Genomic DNA, 11,164 nt, shown 5'->3' on the forward strand with positions numbered 1-11,164 from the left:
CGTGCCGCCTCCGCCACCGCGTGTACCGCCGAGCTACCTGCTCCACGCCGCCGCCCGCGCCGTCGAGCAAAGATGGTGGCGTCAGAAGTGAAGAAGGGAGAGAGAGAATGGGTATGACATGTGGGCCCGGCCACGTCATAGCTTAGTTGGAAAAAAAAAAAAGCAAAATCGCTGCCATGTCATCACAATACCACCCAGAAGGGGTCGGGGGGCCAAAGTTGCACGGTATTAGAAGTTGGGGTGTCTGTTATGTCCGGTTTTATAGTTGTGGGTTAAAGTTGGACTTTGCAAAGAGTTGATGGGTTAAAAATGGACTTTTTCCTATTTGTTATGTGTGCGCGTGCTCCCGTTGAGATCCGCGAATCTCTCTCGCGCGCAGCCCGTGGAAGCGTTATTAAGTGTTCGTTCTCGCTCATTTCCGGCTAAGGCCTCGTCCACGATGGCTCTCCTCCCTGCCGCCATGAGGTCGATCCTCAGAGCTCGGAGTAACCGTGTTCTTCGCGCTGCTCGCGACTTGCAGGCCGGAGGAGGAGGCGGCGGCTCGAGCCTCCTGCGCCGGTGGCAATCGTCGCTGCCGCAGCCGGATCACGTCGATAGGTGAGCGACATTCGAAACCCGACCGATCTCCGGCTCTCCATTGTTCTCTTCATTTGCGGACGACCGCTACATGGGGGCATGCATGGATGCACGCGCAGGTCCGACGAGGAGAGCGGCGGCGAGATCGACTGGGACAACCTCGGCTTCGGCCTCACCCCGACCGACTACATGTACGTCATGCGGTCCTCGCCGGAGGACCTCGGCGCCTTCCCCCGCGGCGAGCTCTGCCGGTACGGCAACATCGAGCTCAGCCCCTCCTCCGGCGTCCTCAACTACGCCCAGGTCAGCTCCGCTCCACTCCAGCCCACCCAGGACGTTGTTCTAAAAGACTCTTGTTTTAATTTCTTCGAGTAAATTATTCACGATGACGAAGACGATATATAAATCTCCATCCCCTAGCTAGCTAGACACGCACCGAAGTTTCCTAATTAATCGATCCTTGCCATGCCTCCAACCACCGGCCGGCGAAGTGCAGGGGCTGTTCGAGGGGATGAAGGCGTACCGGCGGCCGGGCCGCGGCGGCTACACGCTGTTCCGGCCGGAGGAGAACGCGCGGCGGATGCAGTTCGGCGCCGAGCGCATGTGCATGCCGGCGCCGTCCGTGGACCAGTTCGTCAGCGCCGTCAAGGAGACCGTCCTCGCCAACAGGCGCTGGGTGCGTCCCATTATTTCACGCGAATGCGCGTCGAGCTGTCGGCCCGGACGCCATTGATTGACCTCTCGACGATCTCTTCCATTCCAGGTGCCGCCGCAGGGAAAGGGGGCCCTGTACCTCCGGCCCCTGCTCATGGGGAGCGGCCCGATTCTCGGGCTGGCGCCGGCTCCCGAGTACACGTTCCTCATCTACGCCGCGCCCGTCGGAAACTACTTCAAGGTCAGTGCACGCACTGGTTGGACACGATCGTTGAGACCCGGAGACGAGACGTGAATAATCACAGAGCTTGGAGAGCTTCTTTTTTTTTTCAGGAGGGCCTGGCGCCGATCAACCTCATCGTCGACGACGAGTTCCACCGCGCCATGCCGGGCGGCACCGGCGGCGTCAAGACGATCGCCAACTACGCGCCGGTACGTTCGCTTGTTGGGGGCGTTCAGCTGCGATGGCCGCTGGCTATTCTGCCGCGCACTGTGCGCGGTGGCTGAAAGGGTGATCGGAGATAATGGTGGTGATGCGTGCAGGTGCTCAAGGCGCAGATGGACGCCAAGAGCAAGGGGTTCACGGACGTGTTGTACCTCGACTCGGTGCACAAGCGGTACCTGGAGGAGGTCTCGTCGTGCAACGTGTTCGTCGTCAAGGGCGGCGTCGTCGCCACGCCGGCCACCAGGGGCACCATCCTGCCGGGGATCACGCGCAAGAGCATCGTCGAGCTCGCCAGGGACCGCGGATACAAGGTCACTGCCTCTCCTCTCATCTCAGGACCCTGAACCTGTCTGCCTCTTGTTCTGTTTCCCGACAGGCCCGCGCTCCGTCCGTACACCGCACACACAATTCTCAGCAGCAGCTTACTGAGCCGTACCGTACCGTGTACGCCGCTGATCCCGTCTGGCCTGGCCGAGCAGGTGGAGGAGCGCCTCGTCTCCATCGACGACCTGATCGACGCCGACGAGGTGTTCTGCACCGGGACGGCGGTGGTGGTGGCGCCGGTGTCGACGGTGACGTACCAGGGGAGGAGGTAAGACTGCATCCCCATCTCGATGGATCTGTCGTTGTCTGTTGCAGAGGACGAGAACAATCCTCGATGGTTTTCTTGGGTGTTTCAGGCACGAGTTCAGGACCGGCCCGGACACGCTGTCGCAGGAGCTGTACACGACTCTGACGTCCATCCAGATGGGCCTGGCCGAGGACAACAAGGGATGGACGGTAGCAGTAGATTAAGGCGACGGCATGGGGGCCATGGAAGCGCCGCAACATTCATATAGTATTTCTTACTGCTTATTATAAGATTGGCCATTATGACTTTGTGAGCAGCTATTGGTATTGTCATCACCCATAGTAGGTAGAAAATGCATGCATTTTGCCATTGGTCAGCGTGTAGTATCAGGGCAGCTGGAAAAATAAACCTTGTGTCGAGACAGTTCCATTTCAGTGTGTGGTGCACGTCACGAGCTGGACACGATAGATCAGTAAAACATCGTAAGATGCTCGACATCAATGATGATGTGATTATGTGCAGGCTGCGCATAGCAGCTATCGGTGTGAGGATTTTTGGGGAATTCAGAAGTCACATCTAAAGAAAAAGAGAGAAAAGCCCTCAGAAATCCTTTTTTTTTCATTCGCCACGTGAGAAAGCGAATTACACCAAAGTACCAAAGTGCAATTAAACTACTAAGTAACAGTAACAGGGTAGGCTCTCATCATCTCATGGGAACTTCGACTTGAATCTTCATCTCTCCAAGTAATCCAACTTCGACTTGAATCTTCATCATTCCAAGTAATCAAATCACCACTTACAAATCTTCTTCCACAACCAGGATGACCAACCTTCAGCCTATACAATAATATAACAAAACTTGAGGCTAGAAACAAAACTGAATATACAGCTAAGACATTAACCTTCAGCCTATACAATAATATAACAAAACTTAGGCTAGAAACAAAATTGAATATACACCGATATTGAGATATACCTGACCAGAAGGATCTGCAGCATCTATTTCCTCCAATCCATCCATGTTGTGACACTTCAAGACGGCCTCCCCGCAGAAAGGGCAACAAAGCTGCAATTGAAGTGTTCAGCAAATCCTCCTAAAAAACTAATAATCAACAATCTCAAACAGGTCAGCTACCTTCTGTTCCCTATCAGAGAGAAGAGATTCCATTAGTAAGACTTTCTTTTTCATCATCTTGAATTCAGAGGTAGATGTTTCCTTAAAACCATCCATAGTCACTTTGGTTTCCAGGATATCAGTGTACATGGCGAGCAGCCGAGCACCCAACCACCAAAGATGCTAACACTTAGTATTGTAAAAGTATGATTTACTCCTGAGGTTGTCTCAAGCTTGGAAACCCTAGATAAGAGTTTATGGTAGTTAAACTCGTCAAGGGTCATGACTTTTGAAACCTGGTAGATAAAGAAAATTTTATTGAGTTTTTAGATGCCAAACAACCATATCAAATATCTTAAGATACCGCAATCCATTGTAGTCTATTATAAAGCAGCAGTTTGAAATTTAGAAGAAACCACACCTATGTACAGAACTCACTAGTAATGATCGCTATGGGTACAGAATTCATATGGTAATAACTATTTCAAAAGTACATGCATAAACCTTAATGATCAGGTCACCACGGATACAAACACAAAAGCAAATGCTACCAATAAGACTAAAACTACACCACGATGTACAGCTAGGACCATTGCTAAAACACAAAAGCAAATGCTACCAATAAGCCTAAAATTACACCACGATGTACAGCTAGGACCATTGCTACTGTGCCTTGAATAAATACCCTAAAGCCACATTACAACCTATAGGATGCTTGCAGTCAGAAGTTAGATCTAACTTGTAGGATCTCCAAACAGAATCCGCATAAATTAAAGAACTTGGCAGTGCAAAAGAATATTGCAAGGACGCAGGGAATATGATAAGGTAGTTACCATTGGGGATTCTTTAACAAGCTTGGAAATTTGGTCAGCCAACACACCAGCCTTCTTCAGGTCCTCACCAGCCTAAAATGAGAAACCAAATTGATGCGGAGAAATATGTCAGTTTGTCATTGGTGCAGAAAAATATTTCAGTTGCTACCGTGACTTGAATAACAGGAAAATTGCATCTATACCATCAAAATATCTAAACTTTAGAAAATATCATCAAAGGATTATGTTTTAGAATTATAGCATGGAAAGATTGCTGTCACTTTTTTTACCACTGGCTTTAAGTAGACGTTAGATGCTGAATAAAAACCTCATGCACATCCCTTGGCCAAACACTCAGAGGCGTAAGGGCCAACAACACGCACACACACGCGCACGCACGCGCGCGCACAGAGAGAGAGAGAGAGAGAGAGAGAGAGAGAGAGAGAGACCACACACACGCTAGACAAATGCCTGCACCCACCCAGGCCACATAAGCACTCCAAAACAAATGCACATGCAGCAAAAGGGTGCGACCACTACCAGGTCGATGGCAGCGCACGCCGGCAGCCCAGCATATCTCCTCGGAGGCAATGGTAGGCCAGCATCTCCCTAGGCACCTCTTTCATGGTGCGCACCTCTCCCTCCCCTCTCGTTTTCTCTCGTTTCTCTCCTTCTCGTGCTCCCTATTAATAGTCTAAATCCTAGCTTTTGGGGATTCTGCAGTGTCAAGATAAGGAATCATTGGGATAGATGCTACTGAAGTTCCACAAAGATAAATAATCCCCTTTTTTGCGCTCTGTATTCTTCCAATTTGTGCTGCAAACTTGGGGGAGGTGCTGCTAGAAATGGGCCTGAAGTACCAGTCATTATGTTGCTGGAATGAGGGCTTAAAGGGTTGCTGAATGGAGCCTAGCAGTGCACATGTGTTGCTCTCCAATTGATTTTTGGAGTAAGGTAACGTGGAGTTAACAGAAATGCTAAAAAGGCTACAATGGAGCATCCTTTTGATGTTAGTTTTCCACAACTCAATCTTTTGGTGGTATTTTTCTAAAGTTGGATCCTTTAACGGTACATATTAATTTTCCCTTGAATAAATCCCCTAAAGCCACATTACAACCTATTGGATGCTTGCAGTCAGAAGTTAGATCTAACTTGTAGGATCTCCAAACAGAATCCGCATAAATTAAAGAACTTGGCAGTGCAAAAAGAATATTGCAAGGACGCAGGGAATATGATAAGGTAGTTACCGTTGGGGATTCTTTAACAAGCTTGGAAATTTGGTCAGCCAACACACCAGCCTTCTTCAGGTCCTCACCAGCCTAAAATGAGAAACCAAATTGATGCGGAGAAATATGTCAGTTGGTCATTGGTGCAGAGAAATTAAGAAGAAGAAAAAACAGTTGATGCAGAAAAATCAGGTAGCAAATCCAACTGATAGAGCCATGAGTGAGTGGTGAGCATGTGAGGAGGATGAAGTTGACTAACACCAGGAGTACTGCTCATCAATCTCCTTGCGACGACCCGCAGAGACGAAAGACCTGATGGCTGCTGGACCAGGGAGCCCAATCCTCTCGCAGCTGCAGCCGCCATCTTGATGAGCTGTTAGCTAGGTCTAGGGTTTTCATTAGCTGGGAGGGGATTTTATAGGGAGGTCTGGCCGACTGACTGGTCAGGCCAAAAATCGAATGGGCCTGATTGGGAGGTATGAAGACAGGAGCACGGCCCAAGTCGAGCAGTACAACACCAGCTAGTTTGATTCTGCCTTTTTCACATAATATTAAGTAGGAAATCTCCATGATATATATGGCATTTGAGATTAGATCTAGAACCTTCATTCATGTGGCGGACTATTTAGAACATTTATAACTGGAAACGTGGGAGGGAAAATTCCCTCTGGTAAGGCCAAAAGGGCAATATGGATGGTTAATTAGAAGGAAAAAGTATGTATAACCCTCAACGTATTAATGGTGGATCAATATCAGCCTCTGAACTACAAAATCAGATTTCTAAGCCCTCCCCTTTGCAAAACCATGGTGGCCAGGGTGGTTTTGCGGTTCGGTTTCGCTATGGTTGAGTGATTTTGTGTTTTTCTTTTTTATTTATTTTCGTTGGATCTTTTAAAAATCATTTTAATTCATAGAAAATCATAAAATAGAAAATCTAATTTTGTTGGACTCCACATGAGTATGAGTAGATCTACACAATATACAGTGAACATTGGTACGCATTAGCACAAAGTTTTTATTGTAGCTTTAGATCTATGCATATCAAAAAGTCATATAAAGTGGTACTACAATTCAAATAAGAATCTGAACTATTATAGAAGGAGGGGGGGGGCATGGGCAAATTCTCTTTAGAAATCACATGGGAAACGTAAAGTATGTTTCCTAAAGATCTTGATTATAGTCATCCTGATGTAAGCTAAACTATCGAAATGAAAGAAAGAAGGAATGACCTAGCATTGAGGAATAGAATAAGGCTAAAACAGAGTGAGGGATATAATTAGGAAAAGGTGAAATTATTGAGTTGAATAATATGAATAAAATATTAACTAAAGACTATGAACAAAATTGAAATGTTCTACAAGTGATGGAATACGTCATATTACCTCATGATGATTACACATGCTCGCACACACTATGATCGATTCTTTACAAATCCTCCTCGTGGGACCACAAGACCAGCACCGAATTCGACTCCAATGATCACGCATTGTCCTAGGTTGGCCTTCCTCAATCTTTTGACATGTGCAATAGAAGCATGCTCTATTGACTGAACATGCCTAAACTGCAAAATAAAGCTAATCCAACAGGGAATTTATTCTATAACTATTGACTTCAGTTTTCAAAAAGAAGATAACAGAAAATAAAAGATAAATATGTACTTTAATAGGAAATTGTCAGCTTGCCGTCTAGCAAGTTAGATGGAAAAGCTTATTATTTTAGATATAGAAAAAGTTAAACATATTATAAAGTAGCTCTTAATGAACATAGTAGAGTCAATCTTGTGTTATGAACATGTAAAAAAAAATAGATCTGTGATGGCCTCGCTGTCTTACCCATATTCATTCACATACACCCTCCCATCCAAAATGGAGTGCATTTAACTTTGCCATAAGTTAGGCCTTATTTAGCTTTGACCATCAATAACTATAAAGTCATTTTGCTTGATAACATTGGCTTATGTTACTAGATTTACTGTTTCCATTTAAAATTATATACAGTAATTTTTGTGTAATACTATAAAAATTGTGTTGATGTCCATACCTACGAGCAATACATTAACCCTATTCATGAAAAATATCTCCAAATCCGAGGCTAACCTAGCTAGTTTTAGCTATAGATGGCCAAAAAGCCCGAGGCCCGATAGTTGGGCACAAAGCACCGCGTGACCTTTTCCCCCGGTCCAACCATGGCATGGCTCCATACCGTGCTGTGCCTAGGCCAACACCCTAGATTGCTAGACAAAACGTCGCGCTTGGTAAAAACATAGTCGCCCTGACGCTAGTCCGCTAACCCCCAACCGGAAAAGAGGACACAACCGTATCAGTTCCTCATCCCCACCCCTTCCAACATCTCCAATAGCTACCGTCTCTTGGCCACACTGCCTCCTAACCTCCACTTGCCATAGCCCCTCTTTTCCCTTCCCCCTCCAGGCCTCCCCACAGCTGCCTTCTTCCACTCCTAGCTATCTTCCTCTCTACCGGGCGAGCACAAGCATTGCCCCGAGGGTGAGCCCGGCGAGCCACCGAACCTAGAAGGGTTAATATGAGGTGCTTGTGGCCGCTAGTGGAACTTTGGTCCACATCGAAGCCAAATATGCAGAGGTGCAGTGGTGTTGCTGAGCGACAAGCACAACTCTGTTAAAGTTGGGACATCTTGTAAAATTGAGATGTATATATGATCTGAATTATATGAAATTGTGAACCGATGGAGTGGTTACATGCCTAACATTGCCATTCGTGCCTTCCCTGTCAGCGCGATCCGAAAAAAATGGAGGGCTTTCATGCAGTGCTGTGCGGAGCATGTTTAAGAAGAGCCCATATCAAATTACCGGTCAGAGTCCTAACAACACCTCCGATGAACAGTGACAGAGGGGCCTAGGGGCCTTAGCCTTCTTTCCTTTTCTTTTTTCCTAATAAAGAGGATCATAACTTTAGTACTCAAGGCACAGCAACACAAAAAAATCCTCTAATGCAAGTTTTTTATGGGTAAACTGAATGCACTGGCACTCTCTGAACATTAGACAGAGGATTGATTTATAGGTGTCGTGGCTCTAGAAGGAGGGACACAGCCAGGTGGCGTAGTGTACCCGTCTAATCTCAGAGGGTGGTTACTCGGGGAAGCGCAAGCGATTCGTCTGATCTACTCATGAAGCAAGAACACAAGAACACTCAGGGGTTTAGAGTGGTTCGGGCCGCCGGAGCGTAATACCGTACGTCCACTGTGTGTTGTATTGCTCTTGTGTCTGTGGATGAGTTTATCCTCTGCCACTAAGTCCTTTTTCCCCACCTCCCCCCCTCTCTAACGAGCATCTCCCTTTTATAGCGCAAGGAAGACGCGTACACAGGCGTTGTACCCCGACAGGTGGGCCCAACGAGAATATATAGTATACCACGAAAAAGACATTAATGGTGCTACAGTGGTTGAGAATCTCTCCCCGGATACGCTTCATCGCACTGCAGACTCTCTGACCGAGGGGGGTCTTCACTTGTCCCATCGGCGAGGCGCCCGTTGAGGCAGTGTAGGCTGCGGCGTAGACTGTTGGGTCTACCGCATAGGCGCCATGATGGGCAAAGCCGAGCTGTCGTGTCTAACTGGCGTAGCAAACTGACGCGCGTGGCGTGGGCGGCGCCAGCGGCTGCACTGTGCGCCTTGGTAACGCGCGATCAACAATACAGCCTGACAAAAGTCACCTCGGGCTCTGCTGTGGCAGAGCGCACTTACGTCTCCCGCATTGAATGCGGTAGGTGGGCGAGTCTTGCAGTGAAGCCTCGCGACCGTGCATGTGTCCGTACCTGTGGACACGTGACGGCTCCGGACCAGCCTCAGGCGGGGAGTTGGTTCCCTCCCCGCTGAGGGGTCCGGATAGTATATGAGGGTCCGGGCCCCCGAGGGGGGTCCGGGACGTCGTAGGAGGATCCGGGGCTTCCGTGGGAGGTCCGGGGCTCCGTGAGAGGTCCGGGGCCCCCCGACTGTTTGGACTGAGCGCTCCCTTCTCCGGAGCACGTGGCGTCACCGGACCCTTCCCAAGCAAGAAATGGGTCCGAGGCCGTTGGCCGGGTGAGAAGGGCTCCGGACCACGGGGGTCCGGCTGCTTAGGTCGCCAGCGCGTAGTCAAGGATAACTACGAGGCTCTTGCCTAGACACAGCAAGAAGGGGTACCCTAGTCCAGGGGTACCGACAGTTAAATGTCGTGGTGTGTAAACCAACAACCGGGTGGCGTCGTGCACCCGCCTAAACCCAGAGGGTGAGTACTCGGGGGTTAGCTAGGATTAGCCCAATCTCGGTGGAAGAACACGATGAACACAGAGGGTTTAGAGTGGTTCGGGCCGCCGGAGCGTAATACCCTACGTCCACTGTGTATTGTATTGCTTGTGCTCTCAAGAGGTTGAGAACAGAATTGTTCGGAGTGAATCCGAGCTTGTGTTGTGTGTGCCTTTTGCCTGGGCTTCGAGCATCCTGGCCTTGGCCTGTGTGTATCTGTGTTCTAGTGGGCGTGCTCTCCCTTTTATATGTCCAAGGGGAGCACGTACACTGAGCGGGGCCCCGACATGTGGACCCGGCGATGTATTATAAACTACACTTTGACCTTCAATGTCTCAGATCCGGAGATCTTGTCGTCGGCTTCCGTGCGTAGCTTCTGACCAGGGATGGTCTTGAGCTGTCATATCAGAGTAGAGTCTAGCCTCTGCAGTTGCGCGTCGAGGTCATGATGAAGCGCCGCTCTACTGACTCAGTCTACTGTAGCAGCGTGCACTGTTGCTCCAGTCAGTAGCTGGTCATCATGACTCGTCGCCCATGCGCACGGCGCTGAGTCTTTAATGCTTGCCTTGGTAACTGATGAGCCGCATCAGTAACTGGCGATCCACAGTGTGGACTGACAAAAGCTGCCCCGTGCCCAGAGGCAGCAGAGCTCGCCTCAACCACTCGCACTTAATGCGGGTGGGTGAGGGAGCTTCCAGCGGAAAGCTTGCGCCTGCGCCCGCGTCTGCGTGACACGTGGCGGCTCCGGACCCCTCCCGAGCAGCTAGCTGAGCCGAGAGCTCATGGGGTCCGGATAGGCACGTGGAGGACCCGGACCCATCTGCGGGAGTCCGGATGGCACGTGGAGGTCCCGGACCCACCTGCGGGGGTCCGGGTCCGCGGTCACAGGTGTTGAGCATTTCCACCTCTGGGACACGTGGTGACACTGGACCCGTCCCCGAACGGGAAGCGGGTCCGGGACCGTTGGTCCGGTGAGATGGAGTCGGACCCCAGGGGTCCGGCTGCTCAGCTCCTTAGGGCGTAGTTACGGATAACTACGCGAGTCTTGGCATAGTAGGAGTGGGTACCCCAGTTGCAGGGTACCGACAATAGGTTTTTGGAATTACAAGAGGGCCATTGCAACACCAACATGACAGCACTAAGAACTCAGACTATCCGCACCCCTCCCCTCCACCGGTACGGCATGCAGATGGAGGTGATATTTAAAGTAGAAAGCAGTGCAGTCCACAGCTCCAAGCACACCTCCACGCTCGGGAGAACTCCGGGCTACGCCAAAGCCAGAGTTGTACGCGGATCCACCCCAAGCACTGTGCTCATTTACTTTCCCCACTCCGCAACGGCTCGCGCGGCGGACTGGAGGTCTCCGTATTCGGGTGGTGGTTGTGGTGGGATGAATATAATATGTGGTAGTGGGGTATAGAGTTAAAATGTAGAGTTGATGGAATGCGGGTGAAGTTGGTGTAGGAGGAAGAATCTCGCTGACCAGACAGGAATATTTCTTTTAGA

The 11,164-nt window shown here is 49.6% G+C and overlaps 2 protein-coding genes and 1 long non-coding RNA gene across 9 annotated transcripts; 2 read left to right on the top strand and 1 right to left on the bottom strand.

The window, feature by feature from the left end:
* Positions 1 to 339: 339 nt before the first annotated feature.
* On the top strand, positions 340 to 2,747 carry LOC120690563 (branched-chain-amino-acid aminotransferase 3, chloroplastic-like). The gene is made up of 8 exons (XM_039973258.1): positions 340 to 597; positions 696 to 879; positions 1,073 to 1,252; positions 1,340 to 1,471; positions 1,564 to 1,662; positions 1,774 to 1,986; positions 2,155 to 2,267; positions 2,356 to 2,747. The coding sequence occupies exons 1-8, from the start codon at positions 440 to 442 to the stop codon at positions 2,468 to 2,470; spliced, it is 1,194 nt and encodes a 397-aa protein (XP_039829192.1). The 5' UTR covers positions 340 to 439; the 3' UTR covers positions 2,471 to 2,747.
* Positions 2,748 to 2,823: 76 nt separating this feature from the next.
* Positions 2,824 to 7,764, bottom strand: LOC120690566. Of its 7 annotated transcripts, none has more exons than XR_005681814.1 (6): positions 5,658 to 6,365; positions 5,420 to 5,491; positions 4,194 to 4,265; positions 3,382 to 3,603; positions 3,223 to 3,312; positions 2,824 to 3,083 (listed from the first exon to the last, which is right to left on the bottom strand). XR_005681814.1 is itself a non-coding variant. In XM_039973260.1 (5 exons), the coding sequence occupies exons 1-5, from the start codon at positions 5,760 to 5,762 to the stop codon at positions 3,036 to 3,038; spliced, it is 387 nt and encodes a 128-aa protein (XP_039829194.1). In that variant the 5' UTR covers positions 5,763 to 6,365; the 3' UTR covers positions 2,824 to 3,035. The 7 variants fall into 7 exon arrangements, 1 of the variants encoding a protein (XP_039829194.1); XR_005681815.1 differs by lacking the exon at positions 5,658 to 6,365 and adding an exon at positions 6,781 to 7,764 and having other exon boundaries at positions 2,840 to 3,083; positions 3,382 to 3,656; XR_005681813.1 differs by having other exon boundaries at positions 2,840 to 3,083; positions 3,382 to 3,656.
* On the top strand, positions 4,620 to 5,201 carry LOC120690568. The gene is made up of 2 exons (XR_005681824.1): positions 4,620 to 4,799; positions 4,896 to 5,201. It is a non-coding gene; the product is annotated as an uncharacterized LOC120690568 (long non-coding RNA).
* Positions 7,765 to 11,164: the final 3,400 nt, after the last annotated feature.

This window comes from Panicum virgatum, chromosome 9N, assembly GCF_016808335.1.
Source record: "Panicum virgatum strain AP13 chromosome 9N, P.virgatum_v5, whole genome shotgun sequence".
In the NCBI taxonomy this organism is placed as follows: Eukaryota; Viridiplantae; Streptophyta; class Magnoliopsida; order Poales; family Poaceae; genus Panicum; species Panicum virgatum.